General features: G+C 41.8%; 2 protein-coding genes across 3 annotated transcripts in view; one reads left to right on the top strand and one right to left on the bottom strand.

Annotated features, from left to right (window-relative positions):
• Window positions 1–10,938, bottom strand: part of LOC122577713 (ephrin-B2) — a 293,161-nt gene extending 282,223 nt beyond the window's left edge. The window contains exon 1 of the mRNA XM_043749216.1: window positions 10,708–10,938. Coding sequence (XP_043605151.1) covers window positions 10,708–10,793 — 86 coding nt within the window. The 5' untranslated portion in view covers window positions 10,794–10,938. The remainder of the gene's footprint in view (window positions 1–10,707) is intronic.
• Window positions 10,939–11,175: 237 nt separating this feature from the next.
• Window positions 11,176–25,338, top strand: part of LOC122577850 — an 85,079-nt gene continuing 70,916 nt past the window's right edge. Inside the window, exons 1-2 of one of the 2 annotated variants that reach the window (XM_043749546.1) lie at window positions 11,176–11,456; window positions 22,264–22,757. In XM_043749546.1, the coding sequence (XP_043605481.1) occupies window positions 11,406–11,456; window positions 22,264–22,626 (414 nt within the window). In that variant the 5' untranslated portion in view covers window positions 11,176–11,405 and the 3' untranslated portion in view covers window positions 22,627–22,757. Of the gene's footprint in view, window positions 11,457–22,263; window positions 22,758–25,338 lie in introns of those variants that run through there. The other variant, XM_043749547.1, reaches the window with a different exon arrangement.

The following is a 25,338-nucleotide window of genomic DNA, read 5'->3' as shown; positions in this document are numbered from 1 at the left end:
CGGGTTCTCGGTTCCGTATCGATGGCGATGCATCGATCATAGGGGCGTCGAGCGAGAGCAAAGAGTCCAAGAATTCAACGCGATTCACGGTTATTCCGGTTATGCCTGGATCGACGTCGTAACTCGCGATACTCGTTGAATTCGCACGATCGTTCGCATGGCTCACGAGTATTAAGCGCAAATTAAGCAGCGTGCCGCGATAAATTTCATTGCAAGGCCTTTGGATGACGCATGTAACTAGAGCTCCATGCCCCACCATATTGTAGAAAACGCAGTGGCTGCTCGAAGGGTGGCTCGTTTTATTACATATAAAATAACATTTCGAAGAATCGCGAGCAGGTTACGAAACGTATTTAGAAGCAGTTCCCTTAGTCTTTCAACGATGATTGCGTCCGTTCGTTATAGAGATTGCTGTAACCTGGACTGGTAACCGAATCCTCGAACAGGATTTCGTTATATTACGCTAATAAATTTGTTCTCCCGTTTATTATAGAACACACGTTCACGTAGACGTCTATTTAAGATACGTTCGATCTAATTTAATTGAAGAAATTACAGAAGAGGAAATAAACCGTTTCAAAAATAAAATTCTCGCGATTGTAAGACCCTCGTTGACCCATATTCTCGTATAGATAAACTCCAGGTAGAAACTTAGTTTGAATTTAATATTTATTCCTTTTACCGTGGTTCGATCCGACATCGTTGGAAATTTATACATTTCCACCGGACGTGGGCGATTAAGAAGACCACTCGACGCGAGACTTTCGCATGGAAATAACCGCCATCTTGGCATCCTCCCTTTAATTCCAAGGAGCTGTCGAGACGAAGAAGTTTTCAGTGTTTTCGCGGGACACTCGGACGACCGGGTGAGCTCTATTATAATCTGGACCTGTATTTCTGACTGACTTACAGAGAGTCGGACCCCCTTGCAGAATTGAGTCGAGGCCATGAATAATTCATTCTCGAACGAACCGAACCCGGGGAGGGGTTTACAACAAGGAGGACTCCGTTTAATGCGATACATTGGTTAAAGGCGCGGCGGTTTACTGAATAAAATTTCTGATTGACCGGTGGCAACGCTGGTGACGCTGGTAGTTGGCAGACGGACAAGAACGCGTCGACTCATGCACAGCTCCTCTTCATCCCTTTTACCTCTCCCGGGGTACTTGTACGGATTCGGGGATTTAATCGAGCATTAATGACGGATTGAAGGAAATTCTTAACGCGGTCGACGGCACGAACTCGATTATCTGGGGTTGCTAATCGAGTATTCAACGCTTTCAACGGTACTTGTTTTTAAATGGACCTGCCTGGTAATTGGATAGATGTGTAGGTAAGTTAAATGTCGGCTGAAATAATGCTCGGTATACAAAACGGTTTCAAGTTTTATAGCTCGCGAATTGTCTCATCGGAACCTGAACAACATCGTAAAATTCAGAGAAACAAAAAACCGCTCTTTATCCGATAGTATCTCTCTGACAGTGGAAACCAGCTATACAACTGATCTACAGATTTCATTAGACGCCGGACGAGGATTGAATTCCAGCAAGAACACGAGCATGCCATCCTATCCTGATTCCAGACACCGTTATTACGAAACAATATCATCCTGCTAGACATCGGACAGTTCTAGCTAGCTTTCCCCCGATGATGAACCTGTTTTCGCGCTAATAGTAATTTCCTGGCTGGCAAGGAAACCCTTTCGCGGCGCGCGACCGAGCAAACAGGGTGTAAACGAACAATCGGGCCCTTTCGATAACATCAGCCCATTTACGGTTTCCCGTTCCTTCTTCTATCCGTTACCGCTGCGACCTGAAAGGATACACAGGAAGGAGCTGTCGTCCGCGGTCTAGGCTTTTACTAGAAAATGCACGCTTCTTTGCGCATCAGCCAGGCGTTAGCAAGGGAAGGGACGCGTAACGTGGAACAGAGACAAGAGACACGGGGTCTCGCTGTGGGAACAGGGTAACCGAATACACAAACGGAAACCCCCGATGCGAGAGAAGGCAAAAGCTTCTCTCGACCACGGACAACGGACGAGCTCGAGGTGATGGCTCGTGTCAGTTCACCTTATCTGACCGCGACTATCTGCCATTATTTCTTTTCACGCTGCCACGCTGGCGTCGGGCACTCGTACGGCCTCGTCGGTATCCGATCTGTGAAACCGATGGTTCCAATCGATCGGTCAAGCCCATAGTAACTTTGATCCATCTCTCTGCCTCCACCGTTTTCCTTTCTTTCTTTCTCTTAACCTCTTTACATCGGCTTCCGTGGATTTCACAGGTCCACCAATCTCGACAGAGAGAAACTATGGACCAGAAACTATTCCATTTGCTGTCGTATCGAGAGTGCACTGCGATTTGGAGCACAGATGACTGATGTTACCCGACGTGGCTTTCGTTTAGCTCTACAGCTCCGGTTTTGTTTCACGACATTTCACAGATCATCGATCCATCGCTTCCTATTCCATAGACAGTCGTTAGAAAGCGACTTTCACCGCATTTAATTCAATTCCATACAGGACAAGCATTCCTTCTAGTTATCAATTCTCCGACTCCATTTATCGCGTGCAAATTTGTATCTGCTAGTTACAGGTACACCGATATCCCGACTTTCATTCATGGATCAACGCGAACGGGGGCTGTTATATATCTCCTATCTAACATCTAGCGATCAGTATTCTTTTCGTTGACGTTTGTACCGTTCTAGTCTAAGAAATTTCCTCGTAAAACAATTTCAAGCATAGGTTAACGACAGGTGGTGGAGAACGTACGATTACGACCGTCCATGTGGTAACTAATAGCACGCTCGACGAGCGATATCTGCGGCAGTTGATTAATTAATTATTGACCGCGGGATGGAGTCAAAGTATCGTCGGAACATAAAAGAGATATGACTTTAATCTCGCGTCTCGCCGCGCGGTGCCATGACTGGCAGGACGAAGGGAGGCAGTCATTATCAGATGACATCCATTATTTCATTCGTCCATCCGTTCGATTTAATTACACATTCAATTTGACCAGACCTTATAGGCAGTGTTCGGCCGCGAGTTTGTTCAATACACACTCTCTTTAATGATTTCTAACTCTTTGAAGAAGTCCTCTCCTACGCGATCCACCAAAATTGATGCGATAGAGACAAAGATAGAGGAGGATCGATCGTTTGCATGACAATAAGCTCTGTTTCAGACGTCTTGTAATTGTACCTTAATTACGGTTCTCCGAAGATTCGAGAACCAACGTTTCCATTATTACAGCGGTTGTATACGAATCAATGGTTAGACGGGAGTAACTGTGCCTTCGGGGCCCAAGAGTTTGTAACGTGCATACTGTGATAGCTCTTTTTGTTAGAACCCTATTGATTGGTATGTAGGTCGATTCTTATTGTTGGTTGTGAGGTGTGGGGATGAAGTACAACGAAATTCGAATTCAGAATCCTAGATTTTTAGGACGACCGTTAGAATTTAAGGTTTCCATGTATTAAAGTTTCTTCTCGACATTGTCACAATCTTTTTCAGGTATCAAATTTAAAAAACGAAGCTGATCGATTTGGTCTTTGCACGAGGATATGAACATGTAATATGAAATCGAGATATAATTTTTAGTTCGAAGTTGAAAGTATCTTCATGAAAGCAGAATTAATAGCGTTAGTTTATTCGTACAATATTCTTTTCTTGCCTTGGAAATACAATTCGAAATTATTCTCACATAGTCCAGAAGATTCCCTAGTAAAGTGGATTTTCCTTAATTTCAACCCGAACAATTTAACCCTATCTCCACGTGCAGCCTGGCTGTTCCACGTGTCGTCCGTTCAAATAGTGCACGTGTCGTTTAACCAGGAAGGAGACGCTCCCATTGGGCGTAATATCCATATTCTTGCCATAAACGTACCCTCTGCAATCCAGAAACTCTATTATACGAACGTTAAGTCCACTTTAACTATCGTGACGATTATTACCGGCCGGTTGTCCGATAACAACGTCTCCTTTCCGTGACAAGACCCGTTACAATGGCTATAACGAACGATATAACACCTATGAAGACATTTTGTTAAGGACGATAAGGAAAGAATGGAATCGCGGCGCTGAGCTCAATTATCACGATTACCTCGACAAAAGCGAGTGCCGAGATCGCTCGCTGTGACACCAGCATCCACCGCCACCCTCTTCTGTTTCTTCGTTTTCTTCCATCGCGTTTCTCTCGTTTGCTGAGCGTTCGCGGGAAGATATGCGGCCTTTCAAAGAAAGAAAATCTCTACAGAGAAAGCAGCTCCACGAGTACTCCAGGCTACGTTCGTACGAGCTGCTCTATCAAGAATAATGGAAATAATGAAAAGCGTGAGCATTGCTCGTATATTGTCTCACAACGAGTTTGTTAATTACGTTCTATTTTCTTTTCTTCGGGACATAACGATAAATAGATCTTCGTAGTATAATCGGAATAAACGTGAATATCGATTATATGTGTCTACTTGGTGTTGATAATATGCAAGTACGTGTCATTTCAATAGGATATCAATGACACGATTTTTTCTACTACGGTGATCGTGTGATAATTACGCGATCGCTAGCTTTAATGTTTAATCAAAACAAATTAGTTGTTTAGAGCAACGTGCACTGATTTATTGTGCACTTCTGTCGACTGGGAATTCCGTTGGCTATAACCTCGTACGCTTAACAAGGTAGAACTGTCGAGTTAGATGTTAGAGGGAAGGGTGTTCCAGTGGAAACGGGATGTGGCAAGTTGATCTTCTGGCATTTCAAGTATGGGCAGAAACGAGTTTACATACGCGTTTATATCATACGACATTACGAACTCTGTACGATTTCTCGTGAAAGGAAATGGTAGGAAACGTTCGCTTTTTCTTTTAAAATTCAGTGTGATAGTTTAAAATGAAACAATTAATTTTTAAAATATCGAAATATTAAATACAATTCGAATTCAAGTATATATAAAAGTAAATGAGATAAAAGGGTTACTCTTAATATCATTGAAACTCAGAAAAAAATATCTCCCGAGAAAATACCTTGGACAACAGCCTTGGATGAAAATAACGTTGAATGGATGGTCTAGTAAACATCAATCGCTAAAAACCCCATTAATATCATTACGCAAATTCGTGTAAGGTTATTGGATTGACGTACAGCGCGCAAACTGTTCTCGACTCTTGTAAGCTACGTGGTAACTGTCGTGGTTGATTAGCGGATTAATCAGACCGGCGCGGTGATTTCTTCCGCGTTACGACCGCGAAACACGTCGACTTCGATCCTACCTCCGATTCGTCAGCCGAACGTTTTTCCGTATTTCTTACTCGCAGCCGGTTCGTCTTGTTTTCACCCTCGAATCTGTGGCATCTCGCCTAGAGGCGTCCAAGTTGTTGCCCGCGTCGTAAATTACTCGCGCTAAAAAGCGAGCGCGTTTTTCGATTTAGATATAACCGGCGGAATAATTTATCGGCGTTTTAGCGAATTTAAGCGGCAGTGAATTAAATCCACGACTCTGTTAATTCGATTACCCCCAGTTTCGTGACAATCATTTTAAACAGTTAATTAACGCTCCCGCGAGGCCGAGGCTATGTTTTCGAACGATCATGCGACACGGCTCTGTCGAAAGTAATTACAATTGTGTTTCTGCAAACAGATACGAGGCTATATCAGTATTTTTCAATTATCGTTTCATTAATTGAGTTATTAACGCTTACTGCAAGAACATTTATTTTTAACCGTCGCGTGTATTTTCTATGGGCCACACACGTTACTCATGGCAGACGTTTGAAATGATGGTACTACTTAAATTATAAATAGAGATGGCTCTTACACTCCTAAGAATATCGGATCTTCTACGTACTGCGATTTATCTTTCGCTTCTTTATTTCTGACCTGAAACTTTACGCGTATAAACAGCTTAAAACACATAATTAAGAGCGCTTTCTAGCAATATCTAGAGATATCGATGTTCCTTCATCTTTAATAAATATGTAAACAACTACCACATTCTGTCGTTAATTTAATACCAAACATATCCAATCACAGAATGTCCTATCTAAATATTTCCATTAGTGCGATGATATAAAAAATATTTTATATGTATACGATTTCAATGGTATTAAGAAACGAATATTTCTCTTTCAAGGTTAGTTGGAATATCCTGCGTATCCTTGGAGACCAATCGATTACTAAAATCGAATTAGAAACACAGACGAAATCACGACACACAGTATCGTTCTCCAGATAGATCGTAACGATGTGCAATCACGACGAATACCAGGAGAAGAGTTTAAATTACCGATTATCGACAATCGAGACTAATTAAAAATGGCGCCGGCGGGAATCTAACTGGCGAGAAAGATTTCCCACCGATGCGAACAGATCGTTTCTAGGCTAGAGGGACGACGACTTTAAATACCGTATATCTCGAGGAAGGCGTGGCTCGTGCCTCGTTCTTCAGCTTTTTCTCCGAGCTACCTTTCCTTCCTTCTTCCTCTTGCGTTCCATCCTGACCGTTGTACGCGCATAGTAGCGTCGAAACACGCATTCAACGGGCCTGGCTCGACTGGCTCGACTTTCAGGCTTATACATAAAATTCTCATAAATAATCCGACGGATAATCAATGTCTATTATAATTACCTACCACTTGTATCACTAGCCCGCCGATCGAACCACTAGCAACGGAACCTGAGATCGAATCTTTTGTGTACGAATTTTTAGAACGAAACGATGCTAGTTAAAAGTGATCATTATCGACCTCTTAATCAAGAGTTTTGATAGTCTGTAATCGTGATTAGAAAACCCGATATATCAGATATTACGCGAAGAAGAAACGCAATTATATCATTGATCATTCTTCCTTATAGATAGTTTATTACAAATAAAATATATTTGATAATATGACTATACTTTATGTTACTTCCAAGATTCGTATTTAAGCTCTTAGTTTGATCTGTCTTGAAAAATGGTTTCTCGATATGGTAAAGTACGATGGTTAAATTAAACTATGATACGTATGTCAGAAATTTGAATGGGGAGAATATGCGCGTTATAATTCATCAAGGTCGTTAATGCCGCATTGTATTGTGTCATATCGTGTTCCTGCCTTCTCTATGGGGGTGCAGTGGAATGTCTAATCTACCCTCGCACAATCAACGTTCATGTGCAATCTTCCTACTGGCAATCGGCCACGTACACGTTTATTGCGCCTGTTGACCTATCTATTTGTGGTTTCAAGCTATGATTAAAAGAAATATTCTCTGCCCATTTATCTGATGATAAATGATGTGTGATAAGTGATGCGATTTATACATTTTTAGATAGATTGCGAGTCTAGATTAGATCTTTAATTTCCTAGCGAGAATCAGATTACGATTCTAAATTTCGTAATCTCCTGTCTACTTGTATCTTGAATTATCGAGCTTGTTGTCTTGTATCGATTTAATAAACCTCGTAGCTACAGGGGAAAAGAAAGTGCAACAGGGAAAAGAAACAACTCTGAACACAATGCAACTTTAAAGAACGACTGTTTAAGCACGTTTTCCCCCTAAATTAGTTATTAAGTCTGGAAATTTCCAGAGTTTTGTACTACCCGCCGTTTATACTTTTTGTTACATCTCTTTATACATAATCCTGTGCAGTTTCCAAAGGAACTTCCATCACGAGGAAACAAACTTTGAAAAAGTCAAAGTAAAGTTTGTTAACAACGGTCAACAAATCAATGCTCAAACCAGTATTTCTTACTCAACTTACTATAAAAGATACATCATGTTCTTTCCGAATCGTACGAAAGCTTTGTAACATTTCATTTGCTTTACTAAGTTATAATAAACAACAGGTAAAATGCAAAACGTTCGAAACCGTATTACACTGATTTAAACCTTTTTATAATACCTAACATTTTTCCATTTACAAGCTGTAAAAACTTTTTAATATTCCATCTACTCCACTAGATTCTAATATACTACCAATAAAACACAAACATTTTAATTGCATTATACTCGCTTAAGCCTTCACATACTACCGAACAATTTCTCGAATACTTATTATGCAAGCTACTCAACATTTCGTCTGCTCTAATAAACTCCAGTAAATGACTGGCAAAATACGTATAAACATTCTAACCATATTATACTCGTTTAAGCCTTTTCATATTTCCTAATTATTTCCTAATATTACAGAAACTTTCGAGCCTTTCAGATTTCACTAAACTCCAATAAATAACTGATAAAATACAAACATTTTAAGCGCTTTATACTCATTTAAGCCACTTCGTAGCACCCAACAATTTTCTCGTTTAAAGCCATCGTTTATGGGAAAATCACGAATAATAACGAAAATACAAAACTTTATCGTGTTCATGTTATAGAATTCTATCCACTTGTGAATTCATTTATATTCCTCCAGTTCTCTGATCACAATGGCTGCGTAGGCTTAAGTCTTCTTCTTTCAACGAGACACACATAAGACGATTTTCATATACGTCGAACGCGTACAAGATCTCGAGCAACTTTGTTTCTCTGATCGAAGTTCTCGCCTTTCTTCCCAACGTTTTTGCGTGTTGACGACGATGTGCGGTGGAAGTAATTCGCGGCAGAGAAACTGTTATCGCTATTAAACGGTTTAGCTACGCATTGTCCGAGACTTATATGTGCACGTAGGCGAGCCGTCTCGCTCTCGCTTTCTTGCCACCACCGACCGGTCAATGGAGCTCTAACGATTCTTAAGCACCGTTGATTCATAGGCCTGCTTTTTACGCTTGCCTACTAGCGACTTTGCTGGACCACCTTCGCGAGAAACGGTCACGAAGGGAAGAGGAGCACGCGCTTATTAGTCCAACGGCCTTCGAAAGGGAAAGAGAGAAAGAAATCGAACCAGAGCGTACGCTAATTAAGGTTGCGCCGCGAACCACGAACCCTTATCGGTTGGCTAATCGATCATGATGCTCCTGCTACGTTCGGCTAATCGCGTCTTAATTAGTTTTCCATGCCAATCGCGATTCCGAGAATCGCCAAACGTTACTCGTTACCAAGACTGACGGCTGAAGTATCAGGCAAGGTTCGATTAATGGTTGAATTAAGAGGTCGGTGAACTCCATCTTTTTGCCATTTTTGGTGTAACTGTGGTGGAAAATTGGAGCGTTCGTTGAAACAGATTGGCCGTTCACTTTTTCATAAGTATTATTTTGTCGTGATTCCTAGAAAGACAGAAGAAATTATAAAAATCGTTAATTCTCTTTCTAATAAAATTAAATTCTAAAATTCTTAAACTCACCTACACCTGCTGCGTTGTAAATATTTTCAGTAGAATTTAAACTAGGAATCAGCACTTAATTTTCGCCTAATTACTTTAACAATTCTTATAAACTGTTGTTGTTTTATAAATTGTACTTTAGATCGCTATCCTGCTATAAACATAAAATTCTAATTAAAACGATTAATCGTTTCCTCGATACCTAATCTGTTTCGCGAAGCAGATGTCTTAATACAGTTAATACTCACGAACAAGAGTGTACCTTATAACAGTAGGTTTAAGCCTATAGGGTATAATTAACGCTTGGATTTTTGCAAGAAAGTATTCCTCGCTGATCTTCTCTGGTACGAGGCCCGATATTTCCTCTAGAAGACGGTCAGCGTTGTACCGCGTAATCGCAGGAGAACCGTTCGAGATCGCAGCCTCGAGGTCGTTCGCGAGACCTCTATTATTCTCGAACTCGAGCGGAATAAGAGCCAGTGAGCTCAAATGTTAAACCACTCCCACGAGAGTGAATGCACCGGAATGCGGAACAATGATTGACGGAAATTCGGTCTGGGAACATCGACACGGAAAGAACGCGTTCTTTCGAATATTCTGCGAGTTTCTTTCTCAGAGAAATCGTTTGCTTTCTTTCAGCGTTGGATAGTCAGTTACAGTTAATCGCTGTCGACGCGCATCCTCAATGTTCGAAAGGGTCGTCGAGAGAATACGGAGAGAAGTACATAGTCATGAGAGGTGAAATCGTTCGACGATCGACCGATCGATCGTTTGCATTGAGCTTCGACGATATCGCGCTCGATCGTGATCGTAGATCGATCGATCAACCGATCGCTACGATCCCTGACCACGATAGAAGAAACGGATTTTATCAACGAATGGTTCGAAGTCGAACTTGCCGATTGTTCGCGTGATCCTGTGTTTTGCTTTTTCTTTCAGATAAGTGCATTCCCTTGCTCCGGGCGGCGAGAGTTTCTTGCTACGTGAACGCGTCTTGTTAGTCGAACGCGGCTAATTTGCAAGAATCGTCGTGTGGAAGAAATTGACTCGGAAGTTGTACAGATTTTTTGTCATAAATTTCTGATGAGAGTTGCTCGACTTGTATTTTCTCGGAGGTCTTAGTTGCTTTCGTATATTTTTATTCTACGCTCGAATTCTTCGATTTGTATTGAAACTTAAGTTGCAACACGAGGATTCTATGTATGTACCAAATATTTTTAAACTTTGTATCTATTTTTGAGATTCTATCGCACAATCGACTAATGTTTACAGTTTTCCTAACTTACAATGTTGGTATCACTGTTACGGATATTAATTACTAATATTAAGTATTAATATTTATGGAAATTCATATGTATAACTAAAGGTAGGAAATAACTACCCTTTTAATATTAATTATTAAAATATATAAATTAACTCCGTTTCATTATTAAAAGTAGCAGTTTAGCCAATGAAGCAAATAACAAACCTGTGAGGTGACGTTGGAACCAGGAAATTGTGTCTGTTTTCCAGCATATCGATGTTTACGATGAAGCTGCGTAATTCTAAAGACATGAAAACTAGCACAAATGTGGCGCATTAACCTCGCGAGATGCACTTCGAACTACGTGTAATTGAACTTGTGGATTGGTGTTAACGTTTCGCGTTGTTTGAGAGTAAAGAAGCTCGGTAGCTAGTACAATTCGTAGTGCGAAATGTCGATGATTGTACATCGGTTTACCGATTTTCGCGTCACGACACTTGTGTTTCGACTCGGCTTTCTTCGCGGCAATTTCGACTCGGTTTTCTTCGCGACAGTTTCGGCTCGGCTTTCTTCGTGGCAATTTCGACACAATCCGTCGCGCCCTCTATACGTTCGGATTAATTCGCGCCCTCTGTACATACGTTCGGATTAATTCGCGCCCGCGATTAACAGAGCATGCTGGAAATGGAAATTGGGACGAGACGAGGGGCGTGTAATTGCAGTGGAACTCGCGCGAACGTACACCATGAATACGGATAAAATGTCGTTGCCAAGTACTGCTATACAAATTGACGAGTTATTGTGATACGGTATAACCAGGAAAATTGCTAGGTCGGCGTGTAAAAAATGTTATTTTTGTATGTTTGTGGCAGCGACGCGTTTTGTGAGTTTGGTGTTCTGACCGATGCAGGGAGGCTGAATGTATGATCTTTGTGATGGGACATCGTGATTTGGATGCAGCCAGAGTGTTACAGGTATGAATATTTATTTAATTTGTGACTGTTTAATACGTTCGCTACGTATGATTCAATTAGAGTTATGGATTTGAGTTGACGCGGGTTTTTAGGTTATATGCATGACGTATGTCAGACAAATGTAAGACGTACAAAAAATATTTCGTACTAATACCTATTAAACATGTGTATAAGGACAATATCGAGACAGCTATTGTATTAATGTCTGTTGACACACAGCATTATAAATTATAACTAATATGAAGCGAACGTGTTAACGTTATGATATTCACTTATATCTTTTCATCTGTTCACTAGTTGAACGTGTTATTTATATTCAGTAAAAGTTACTGTATACCAAATAAGATATTTTACAATGGACAAAGATTTTTTTTCTTAAATGCAACAGTATCTATTTTTTTGTTATTAGATTAATTTATTCCGAAATGTTTACATTCATTCAGATTCTCTGCAAGAATTTATTACTCTACGACAGTGTATCTATACGACTAAAGAATACAAAATATGACCTCATGATACGGTAACTTTTACTTAAATAACAAATATCTCAAGAAATAATCAGATCGACATACTATAACAATTATAATGGTGACAATGATATAAAAATTATATTGTACGATGCGGACGTTAGAAATTTGCAGCTAAAATATTATTCCTTAAAGTTGAAAGTTAAACTACGTAGAAAAAATCAGTCTCGTATCAACGTACAATAACACTTCTCGAATCCAGTGTTTGTTTACTTTTCTACTCTCCGAACGTTCATATTACGCGTCTTCAATTACGCACGCGGTGTCGTGTTATTATTGACGATTGTAAAAATCGTTGATGATTATCGATATTATTTATTTACTTATAGCTAATTCTGCTTATTTCACGCTGATACGCGAAGATACGCGACTCAGAAAATTACGTATAAGGAAATTTATTGGGTGGTATCTTGTCGCGTCATCTCGACCGTGCATTATGTTCGACCGACTGCGCAGAAAGATTGTTTATGGGGTAAATTCGAAGCCGCCAATAGACTTGTTTATTATTCGCGGTAACAACTCCCTCGGTTAGTTAGGAATATGTAATGTTGATCGTGCATTGTGCCACGCGTTACGACACGGTGGGCTTATTACATGCAAATTACCAACATATTGCACACTTAAACACTATTACGCAATTGTCGCGTAACGTGTGTTCACTTGCATACGCGTTGGATGATACTTTGTGTTAAGTCGCAGTCATTATGCACGGCTATACAAAGATTACACGAGTCATAATCGTCGAATAATCATTGTTATTAAATACGAGCAAAACTGAGTATGGATAATCGACGAGGCTTGTTAGGAGTTTGATAAAGAGTCCGATTTGTTTTGCTTTATGAAATCAGATATCGATATCATCAAGAGCTTTAAAATTGTTAATTTCTTTTTGGCATATTAAAACCTCGATAAGTACTCCAATTAAATTTGATTCAAGAAATTAAATATTCAGAAGCTCTAAAGTTTGTAATTTCTTTTTAACATTCTGTGAGATTTACGTAATAATATAATGAAGATTTCTTCCTGATCTAAATTTTTAACACTTTCGATAACAGAAGCTTGTTTCCATATTCCAAAAGTTTGATAAATATTTCATTTATTTTTATTCGACGTACCAATGCTTATAATACCCGAATCCTCGATTCTCTTTCCTATCCCGATACTTTAAACAAAGATTCCACTTCATTTTCATTCAAAAAACCAGATAGGAATACTTTCTATGAAAGAAACTTTAACATTCTCAATTCCATTCCAACGTTCTTATTTGCCGGTAATAGAGCATTCTTCTTCCCCGCTCAATCAACAGCATCGGCAGGGCTACGGTGAACGTGCAGAGATTGGAATAAATCGAGCAACGTTTCCGTTACAGCTAGTTGTTTGTTGCTGGCGCAACAACAGTACGTCCGAAAAGCGTTCAAGAAATCGCGGCATCATCAAACATCTCACCGCTAGGCAAAGCGATGATGGATAACCCGTGATGAAATCATTCGTACATCAGCGAAATGCTGGGCGCGTTGGAGTGAGAGAAGCGAGAGAATCCCGTTCCGGGTCCGAGCTAGTGGTCAGCGTAGGCTCATTTGCTCTGTACCGTTAGCCTTTAATTACTCATTGATTTATTATTGACCACGGTGCATCGTTGCATCGCCTTTCGCACCTCTATCCTTTCATCGAGCACAGCTGTGGAACGTGGAGATGTTCTCGTTTATCGACGCGGTTTCCTCTGCGAGCTCGATTCGAGATGACGGACGCGTTAATGCATAGAAATGTCATAGGTGTATTACGTATTGCTCTGACGTTATTAACCAAAGTCACTATACACAGGGAACTCTTCCGCACGAACGATCATATACACATTTGCACAAAGGGGAAATTCCTTTTACTGGCTTTCAAACGAGAGTCTGTGAGATCGCGGATGCGAAGCCGATAGGCTGCGTAACGTTGCGAGAAATATTAGTGACTTGCTGTGAATGCGTAGAAAATGCAATGCTTTCCGTGTCTTCGCGGACTTCGAGCATTTTGTAATATTTTCTTTATGGTATCAGTAGCGCTTAGGGTATTGAAAGTATCGCAGAAGAATGTATTGATCGTAGAAATATAATAGTCCATCTTGAAAGATAGCTAAAATGTTATAATAATTACACGTATTATGTGTTCTACATCTACATATAAGAATGTACAATTATTTTCCGATCGTGATCCTTCGAATTCGAGTTATAAAACCACTCTCACACTAGTCATTAAAATTATAATAGAAACCATTCCCATTGAGTTTAATATTCAGTCTAGAAAGTTCATTCTCACGCGATAAATAGCTTCGATCAATAATCTTTCTTCCAATAAATTACTATTCATTGAAAATCCTCAAGCTAACAAACCACTCATCAACTATACTCCGTTAGCCAAACTTAGGCCAACTTATTCGATCAGAAAACTAGATCGCGTCAGCAGATAAGCAACTTCTTGTTAAACCGTATATAATTGATGGATAACCGAACAAGACGCAAGGACATCGATCGGCCGTATTGCGAGTCGATCGACCGGTCAGTTTCCCCATTGTCGGATCTAATGAGCGTATGATGTTTGAGGTGAAAACAGGATAACAACGTTTGCGTGGACGAGGCTTTCACCAACACGGCGGAAGCGCGCGTGAGCCAAATCCGCTTCGCAGTGATCGGCGGTGACGCGGTGTCGCGCGGCGTCTCCGATGTTATTAGGAATCGTTATCGAAGACAAGTTTTCAACGGTGCAGCCAACCGATATCGACTTTTTGCCGGCGCGAAGGCATGCATACAAATTACACCCATTGCCGCTCATAGGAACGTTCACTTTCGAGCAACACGTAATAAATTGTCGCCTCCAAGAGAAAACATGCGACGGAAACGCCGACTAGTTATCGGGCCAGGGCCCGATTTTATACGTTTCCCCGTGCGTCGCTGCTACGAAATCGCTGCTCGAACTACTTATCGGACCGCTGGAGAATGGAAATTACGAATCCAACCGCTGCCAACTATAAATAACGTGGGTGATTCGTTCTTTTGAATATTTCGACCTTCTTTTTCGTGGAAATAACGGAATAAAGAAGAAAAGGTTGATGGTATTGTTAGTGGTCTGCAGCTCGATGTAGTTTTATGGAAAGAGAAGTACACGATGGTAGAATGCATGTATACTGTATACACATATGTATATATGTGAGTACAAAATATTCGTGTTTGATAAAGCAATGAATACGGCGCCCGTATGAGGCGCTCACTCTTGATAAACGGTGAAGCAGCTTGTAATTTGCATTCACTATTATGGCAGAGTCTCATGGCGTGTTGATTATACTACTTTCGTCGAATGAAAAATGATAGGATGAGAGAACGTGTTTGATACGCGTCGCGCTGTCTGATTATAGTAGAGGAAACTGGCTGCGTAATACACGAATAACTCATGTCGATCGGTATCACTGGCTAGCTGTGTAGAATTTCATGAAAATAATCGTAACCTTATCTGTTTTCATGTTCGTATATTAAAAATCATATTAATATCTTCTATAATTGCTACCAATACGTACAATGAATATGCATGTTGCTCAAACTACCATGACATGATTATCATTGACTAAACTCTTACTAATCCAAGGATTACGAAGAATTGCCTAACTGAAATCAAATAACACCCAATGATTTTCACCCACTTAGGAGATAATAGGCAAACACATGTCCCCTCGACGGCCATTCATGGAATGCCGTGCAAAGACGCAAGAAGAGGCCTCGAAGGCAATAGAGGGGCAACGTGAAACTGGTATCGCGTTAAGTGCTCATCCGGGGCGCGTCACACATCCATTCGATCTCATCGAGGGAAATAAATCAGGGACCATCGGTGCGCATCCCGTCATGGGCTCGGGGTACACTCGAAATATCGGGCTGACATTTAAACGGGCGGTGGGCTCGCATTAGCGCCGCCCAGCTAGAATGACACTCTCAATAATAGATTAGATGCCGGCTAAGTGCACCAACGACCGGCCATGCCACGCCTCGTGATTTATCGATCCTGGCACGTGCGTGTATCGAGATTTCCACTTCTCGTCGGTTCACTTAATATCCCGCCCGAGAAGAAAACATACGGAACCTCCCCCTATAACGAACAGGAGACGACGAATTAGCGTCGAACATGGCGAATCGTTTACTCGAAGTTTCCATGTCGCGCGAACGCATTAGAGATTTACTGATCGTTATTAAGTATAGTAATAATCGACAGCTGAAGCGCTTCGGGGTAACTTAGAGAAATGGCTGAATGCGGTTCTAAGGGTAGATTCTCAGGAACTTTATTATAGTTACATTTGCTTTTTATATTTGAGCAACTTGGGAGATAAACAGATCTATTCTCTGAATACTTTTTAATTTTATTACTTACCCTTCGAGGATACTCGGGAATTGAATTTTAAATTGCAAAGATAAAAGTTGCGGCGAATAACTAGAAGTGGAAAAGAGATAAACGTACAAACTTTATTTTGTCGTGTCTGTAAGAATCACGTTTGAAACAAACTGGCTAGTTATATGTAGTTTCAACCTCTATGGATTAGTAGTCGCGCGGAATAATAAAATTTCTAACAGATTGTTCCGTATTCCTCGCTTTTAAAGCGTCGAAAACACCAGCACTTGGGTTCCCTGCGAACGCTCCACGCTCCGCTAAAAATAAGTGAAAAAGCGTCGCGGAAGAGGAAACGTCGTCCAAAAAAGGGGTCAATGCCGAAGGCGCAAGTGAAAAATTACAGGGAGGGCAGCTTTCACCGGCACTAAGGAAAAAACTAAGTGGTTTCTATGTTATTACAAACTGGCGGTCTAGCCACGGCGCGTCTCGTACATTATCTCGATCTTTACCGCGCCTCGTTAATTACGAGTCAGCCAGCGACAGGGACAAAGTCACGTTTTCCGTCGATCGAGGGACCTGTTCCCATCCGGTGGCAGCCGATTTTTTATCCACACGGTTAATTCTGTGCCTGCGATAAATAATAATTCCTAATGTAACGATAACACGGCTGGCAACGAACAAATCAACCTTAACCGTAACCTTTCATCTCTCTAAATGCGACGATCGTGTCTCTAGGAGATCCAAAGAGATCTAAGCGAAACCCCTTCGAGATGTGTTTCCTGACCAACATTTAGGGTAACACTCGCGATCCTAAGTACCCTCAATTTAGAAAAAAAAAAGGAAGAAGCAGGATTTCTTAACCCCTCGAAACTGATAAACGTGCGCAAACCACGCGTTCAACGAGTCTGACGGGATTTATGCGTGTGCGTGCGCTCGATGAAGCCTCCAGTCGGACTTAGTCGACCAGTTTCTCGCGACAAATACGGCACAGAATGGTTTTCAGAGCACGTGCTTGGAGAGACTCGAGAAAACGTGAATCCAGCTACTACACATATGGTCCATGTCGCTCGAACTTAGAAAGAGGGTCGATACGTAGTCTCGCGAATCCGTTTTCGGCTGGTCGAAAAAGAGCAAAACTAACCCTGTTGACTGCACAAACGACGTCAAAGCGAAAGAAGCTGTTTAGTCGAGGGCGTGCGCTTCGAAAGGACACTTAACCCAAAAAACTCGGCTCGTCCTTGTCAAAGCAGATCATACGGAGGCGGTCTCGTGAGATCGATTAGCTGGTTCGTTTACAGGATAACTTTTTTAGAAGGGAAAAAAAGATGCAACATCGTAGTTGGTACATGGTAGTTTGCGACGGAATATAGGTCGTTCGTTTGCTACGAACACACGAGGCGTTTTACGAAGTTTTCGACTCGCGTCGAGGCTTTCCCTCGGGTGAACACACATAGGCGTGTGTTTGAGGTCTTTTATGAAGGGGCCGAGGCGCGCGCGGCTCTTTCATTTTTCGAGTGATTCACTTTTGTAAATCCGACGCTACATTTTTTCGCATTTACTTAGAACGATAACAAAGCACCGTGCACGCGCACCTATTGCGCTCTTTGTGTGCTTGAACGACATAAATATACTGAAGAACCAGCCGAGTTTTCTAGATTCCCAGAACGGCCGGAGTGAGTATCCGACCACTCGTTATGATGTTCTAAACTTGATACAGTCGTCTATGTTCGAGTGGGAACGACGATGTTATCGAGTTGTCACTCCTTAAACGAATTGCTAGAACTGGAGCAATAAACTCGTGTGTCAGGTTTAACGTTGAATAGAGATATTCAAACAATAGCCTTTCGGTATAATATGAGATGCAATAAAGTTCGAAACGTAAAGCCTATGAACTTGTATGAGACTCGACATATCGTAAATCTCTCAATTTTGATTATTACACGTACATACATACGTTCAAGAAGCAACTAACTTGCTTCTGTAAATTTATTTACTGCAACGTGACAATATAAATAGTCATAAATTTCAAAGTAAATTTCAGTTAGTAATGTCCTTAATATTATTCTAATTTTTTGCTCCTCCATTTATGCAGTTGATAACACGCAAAACTATTTGTCAAATTTAACTTTAAAATTAAATCAACTAACGAACAACAGATGCGATCATCGAGCTAAACAGAACTTATCACTGTAACCTAACAGAAGTAAGAGGCAACAAAAGACTGGAATTGGTTCATAGAACCAGTCCACGCGGTTTCCCTGTTCTTCTTCGTGTGCATTCCCTCGACGGATGGCGATCTTCGAAGTTTCACTTCGCCTTCGCGCGGCATTAATAAATTCCAGATTCCGAGAATCGAAAGGGAGAATTTATAGCGGCGCGAAGGAGGATGGAATCCTCCGACGACGTTCATCCTCGTGCTTTTCCCCTTAGTCAAAACTGTATGTGTATAGTGTGTACGTTTCTTCTTCCCCTTCTTCTTGTTCTTTGTCGTCGTCGTAGTCGTAGTCGTCGTCGTCTTCGAGAATGCAGCGAATTAACACGTGAGCGCAGCGAGCGCGAAGTGGAGGCAATAAATCTCCGGCACGTTTCAGAATTCCGAGCGTGAAACCAGTCTGTCCTTCATCGAGGTTTCGTGTCATTATCATTAATGCGTGAAAGGCACCGGTACGTAGACCGTGTACACGCAGGTGTGTCCGCGTTAGATGCGATTCACATGTAGTCATGGTGTGAACCGCTGCCAGGCGATTTCCACTGTGCTAAACTATTATCCGTGCGTCCGTTTCACAACTATCATCGCGCGTAATATCCAGGGGACGCAGTCCGATCAGTGACGCCATGGGAATCTCATTGTTCCAAGGAGAACATTGATCGTGCGAGATCGCTGAATGATGAATGATGCTTTTCCAACGACCGAACTACTCGATATCTAACGATGGTTTTATGTTCTTATCGTAATTTTAGTCTTTTCCTGAATTTTTAATATCTGGCAGCCAGTTGTTACAATTTGCTAGTTCGTTGGATATTTTGAAAGTTTTTAACGAGTAAAATGTCGAATATTTCTGGTTGATAGAGAACAATTCAATAAATCTCTATTCCCGAATCTGATTTTAATGGGACTCGAGTTGGAAAAATAACTTGGTGTATCTTGATTTATTTCTAGAAGCTAAAGATGGAGTAAATTTCGATATGCATGATTAACTATCAACTTCTTTCCGAAGCTGGTGTACCTCTGTTTCAGAGTACTCGCGAAATTTCACGGCGAAACCGTTGGTGAATAGTGGACAAAGAAATCGATACATTTCCTTCGAATCATCGAACGAGCAAAGACACGATGAATTAGCAAGAATTGCTTACAACTTCGATATCTCCGTCGAAGATTACTCTGTTGTTTCGCGAATAGCCAATTTGATCCACCTTTCTTGCGGGTTTCTCGCGCGCGGGAAAAGACTCTGCGAGTGTAGTCCTTGAAGAACGACCTTCAACGATGGATCGTCGTCGCATCGCGATCGGGAGCCGGTGCCCTCTTCCTCTTTTTTTCATTCTGTCCCTTCGCGTTCCTCGTGTCCAGCACCGCTGTTACGTCGGTCGAAACGTCGACACTTAAGGGCCGCTATGGTGGACAGATGCGGAGAGATAAAGGGAAAGGGAGAGTAGAGGATCAGGACGAATCTGTCGGCGATTGAGGAAGGATCGTGCGAATCCTAGAACGACACGGAGATGAACGACGTGAAGACACGTCGTTGGGTTGTCGTGGTACTTCGCGGCCGAACAGAGAAAGAGAGAAAGAGGCAGAAGAGGAAACGAGCGGACTGGCCGTCGAGCGCCGTGAGATCTCCTCTCGATCTCGTTTTCTCGGAACTCGGGGACCGCGCGCACGGCTTCTACAAAGCGTTTTCGCTCGTTCGATATTCCGAATCCGCCTTGGCTCGTGCTCGTTTTGTTCGGCCGGCCAAGCATCGCTTTCGTGGCCGCGTTAAAAAGACGTGTTTTTGCTCTTTCCAGATCGGATGTAGCAAACTAGCCTCCCTCCGGGCCACCTCCAGCCACCGGCGACGACGTGTCGGTGCCTATTGACGGCTTAAGAAGGAAATGTTTCCCCTGCGGTAGTACAAGTCACGAGATCTAGCAGAAAAATCCCTCCTCCGGTTTACCGGCGAGAAAAACCGATGTGATCGTGTCTTTAACGACGCTTTAAGAGCCGCGCGACCAAGCGTACGCGCGCGTTCTACTACTTGATGGAGTGGCATTATTCGTTCGTGGCTGATATATTCCGATGGCGCAGCGTGATATGCGCGGGCGGTAAACGCGGTGAGGGAATTTCTGATTCCGAGGATAAACCTCTGAAATACGGATCTTAGTAGGTTCCCTTTGAATCTCCTCCAAATTTTCTGCTCCCTTTTACCGATCTTTATCGGCGAAGGATATTTATTTAATAAAAACTTTGCTCCGATATTGTGCGTTATACGATAATTTATTTGTACAAATCGATATTTGTTCCTATTTTAGCTAGAAGCAATAGTTACAATTTTTTGGGGAGCAGGAATCAACATCGGAGCTACTATGTTCATTATTTTCGTAATATGGTGTGATATAACTCTTGCAGCTCGGTACAAACTATTTACAATCAAATTTAACGATGTATTTTCAGTTTCTTTTAATCTTTCGAGTAAATCATTTCCCTCTCCCGCTCGCTTAATTAACTCTTACGTCTGTAACGCAATTTTTAATTAAAATACCAATCCCGCGACAATCTATTTCCCGGTAACCACGAAACTTTCGAACATTTTATCGACTTTCACCGGCATCGACAACCAATCAAATAACCCAGGAAATACTATCTCATATTTCGATTATCCCGATTTATTCGTCTTTGTCAACAAATTACCTTGCCTCCGCTGGACCGTCCCCCTATTGTGCACGCACAAACCAATGAAATATTCGATCAAGGAACGCGTTGCTCTCCCGCGTTGTCCCACATAGTTTTCCGTATTATGGTACGCCGAAAGCAGATGTCAAAGGTTCTGCCCTTTTGTATAGTGGCCACCGAGGATTCCCCTCTGACAAACAGCTAATTGTGTATCGCGATCGAACGTGGATTTTCTTCCTCCGGTGACTTTCTCGAGGCGAGCTCCCACGAGGAAAGGAATGAAGAGGGGAGATTGAAAGTATGAAAAAGATCAATTGCATCCGGTCGGACATTATCCGCGTTCTTATCAAGCCTCGACGCTCGTTCGACTTAATTAGACCGATTTATGGAATTAACGAAAGATAAAATCTTAATTCCCTTACCAACGTCGATATCTGTGTTCCTGTCGTTAACAATTTAGGCAGATTTGCTCGTTTGCCTGGCGCTATCTCTACGATGCTCGCGGCCATGCTAACGAATGCTTGCGTGACTGTGCCTGTTCAGAGGAATCACATAAATTTTCATTCGCTTTCTTACGCACAGTCTTGGTCGTGTAATTTCTCGCTTCCATTGTGTCACGCTTTTGTATTTTAACTCCGTGAAATCTTATGCTATTTAGATTTCTGATATGAACTCTTCGGAATTCTAATACGAGACGTGGATATTTGCCCTCAGAGGTCTTCCCATATCTAAAATTTATTGCAAACAAAATATAATTCCATTTAATTAAAAAAAAAAAGAAATAAATTAATATTTTCAACAGTTACGAAGATAACAACTTGTAACGTCCACATGAGTACGAATAAATACGCTATTACAGAAGAGCTGTATATAATTTCTAGCAAACTTGGCAATTTAAAACACAGTGTTTCGCAATCAGCTTATCGCGTCATCATCCGCAATTTCCAATCTCTCAAATCTGTACTGATTACGATGGCCTTTTTTTTAACGTCATAAAGTTCCACCATGTACTTGGAATACGATATTTTCTTGTTTGATCGTTATTATCCCTTAATTACAGAAGATCTGTTGCGGTCGACGTTCACGACACTTTGTCAGCGAGATATTATCTGCGTGCGAGAACGACTCGTCTGTGGCCGCCAACGCTCGCTTCCGGCCAGAGAAGTCTGACCTCGCAGTTCGTGTCACTGATTCTACGATTATTTCGACAGGATATCCGGAACGGATTGCACGTTGCCAGATAACATTCACCCCCGCGAGCTCGGGGGCGGGACCCATGCGATTCGAGACGTTTGCACGGCGACGAGTACGCTCGTTAAACGGCACGCCAATTGATCAGAATTGCAGTCGATCGATAACAATCTTTGGACAAGCTTTGTTAAACCTGTTTGACTTCGTACAATTAGTTCCCTCGATGGGATAGCTCAATTAAGATACGCGGTCGAGCTTGTTATAGGAAAGCGAGGAGAAAGAAAACAAAACGAATTATGTTTCATGACTGATCTCTTAAGATGTCGCGAAGTATTGGCAATGTCAGTCCATTTGTCTTCGTAGAGTTACTGCATAATTTTCTCCTCTCGAGATTCTTTAAGATTTCGATGTTAGGTATTTGGAAAATATGATAATACTATTTTATATTTAAATAATCTCGCATTATAATATTTTTATAGAAGATACATTAATATTTCTATATTAATATACAGGAAATCAAACGTAGCTATTCTCCGTTCCCAGCTAAGTAGAAAATATTGTCAAGTTAATAAAAATGTTTAATGATAATCGAAGCAGAACAAATAGCCTCCAAGTTAGAGGAAAATGTACGAATTATAGTCTGGATCGAACGAAGAACAAACAGAACGAGCGAAATCATAATTGGAGAATTTACGCACAGGCCGTACCAGTCGGTGATCGCATTGAATAAAAATGCAAAGTCAGAAACTCGTCGGCGTGGGGATTATCAGGCAGAACGAGGCCCAGGTGTGACAAGCCAAAAAAATATGTCGTAAATTGTACATCGTGGAACGAGCGAACTTAGATGGTGGAGAAGAAGGATAAAAGGAACGGCATAGAAGAAAACAGAGTCGGAGGCTTTATCAGTTGGCGTAAAGTCTCTAGTTTGACGCTAATCCTGGTCGTTGTATCTCAGGTTGGGACACGCGCGAAAAAGGGAGCGGCACAACGATTCTGCGACTTGTTCGCACGTTATACGAATCACGTCCACGCCGAAGCAGTCCGATTTGCTCTGTCCGACAGTAATCCCTGGCGTGATCAGCAGTCACGGATTCGTCCGGTTACTCGAAAGAGATATTTCGATGGGGTTAATACGTCGATTACATTCCCGCGAACCAGATCGCCGACATTTTCGAGTTGTAATACGACGTTTGATTTGCAATTTTCTTTCGGGTCGACTAAAAGAAACAACAATCGGCAGATCGTTCCTGGAATCTTTCTTCGACTGTTGATCGATTTCTGAATAAGGATCGAGATGTAGAATGCAGAACAATGTTGTTCGGTAGTATTAAGAGGTACGTTACAACGGATTTCATTTATTATATTCGTATATCTTGACGACCTTCACAAATTTATGCCAGACTTTCTAATATGTCCATTTTTATCGCAGAATTTCTCTTAACTACATCATCAGAAATTTAACTCAAGCTTCCTGACTGTTTCTTATACGTCATCCGCAAGCAAGAAAAGAGATTTCACTCGCTCACGCGAACTCTTCAAACCACAATGTAAGAACATTTTAACGGATCCCTAGTGTTGCACTAACGAAGAGTCTGTCACGATCCGGACACTTCGTGTACATCGTATCAAACGTAAGAAAGAAGTTTGGCTTCACGACGTTCGTTTCCTAAGAAATCACCGCTCAAGGATCCCAACGAGGAAGTCCCCGGCGAACAGGTTTTTCGGCCGTGAGGTTAGCCGCAGGCACGCGCGTACCAGAGAAAGCATTCACGCCTCTCCACGAAATACCGATCGAACCAGACGCAGGAAGAGAGAGAGAAGCGTGAACAGCATTCATAATATTCCTTTTTAATAAAGGATTCGCGCGTGTGCTGAGAGCCACGCGTGATTGCATATCGATGCCAATGATTCAGAAAGCTGTGACGCCTGTGTGTGTTTCTTTTTTCGCTATGGCTACGTGATTATTCGTAAAACACTGTGGCTAGTCATCGTCGGAGACCACCCACGCGAATGGGAAAGCAATCTCAACAGCGACCTTGTCAAATGTTCTCGATTCTTGCTCCGAATAAAACGAACATAACGAATAAAACGAATTCTTTCAACCACACAATCGAAAGTAAGTGGTACATAAGAGGTACGATAAGAACTGAACCTCTTCTTACAGTCGGTGGTAGAAGGTCGATTTCTACTTGTTCTCGATACTCAGAATCAAACGTTTCGCGTGGAAGTAACGCAGGTGAAAGTTCAAACGGTGTACGATATTTCCCGACTAATATAACCGAAGCGTATTTATCTACACGGAAAAGTACAAACGATCCAGAGACGAGCTGCAGGAACAAGAAATCGAGGATTCTAGACATCAACGAGGTTCCCGTATCTTGCCACGGAGAAAATAGGGTGTAGAATCAGGGAGGGAAGAAATGGTACGACCACCTTTGCTCCTTTCGATATCCTTCTCCTCGCGTCGTCCCTTTACCTTTTCGTTCTCTACGCTGCCCTTTTCTCGAAGAACGGAGGCCGTCGTTCCATTCCCAAGGGTGAACGTGGGCGAATAGGGTTCCTCGTCGGCAGGGAACAAAGCTGAGATAAGGGGTACCTCGGATGAAAGAGGAAAGCGGATGAAAGCCGAGAGTCGTGGCTATACGAAGATCGTACCAAAGTGAAACAGAGAGGAGATGAGAGGCTGTGTCTTTTATCGCGGGCTGAACCAAGCAGAGACGGGGAACACTTGGAAGTATTTTTCACGGCAATAAATAATCCGGAACGAACGTCATTGCTCGAGCTGTGACACGGGGCTCTGCGAGCTGCAGGAATAGAGGCGTGCGTTCGATAGCAGACTCTTTCGTTTCTCCTCGTCCTCGGTACGTACTATCTCTTTGTTTCTTCTTGAATCTCGCTTTACTTTCCGTCTTTATCTTCGTCGTTCATCCCTTTTCAATGCTTC

This window comes from Bombus pyrosoma, linkage group LG2, assembly GCF_014825855.1.
Source record: "Bombus pyrosoma isolate SC7728 linkage group LG2, ASM1482585v1, whole genome shotgun sequence".
NCBI classification, from domain to species: domain Eukaryota; kingdom Metazoa; phylum Arthropoda; class Insecta; order Hymenoptera; family Apidae; genus Bombus; species Bombus pyrosoma.
This window is presented reverse-complemented; position numbering and strand designations above follow the sequence as displayed.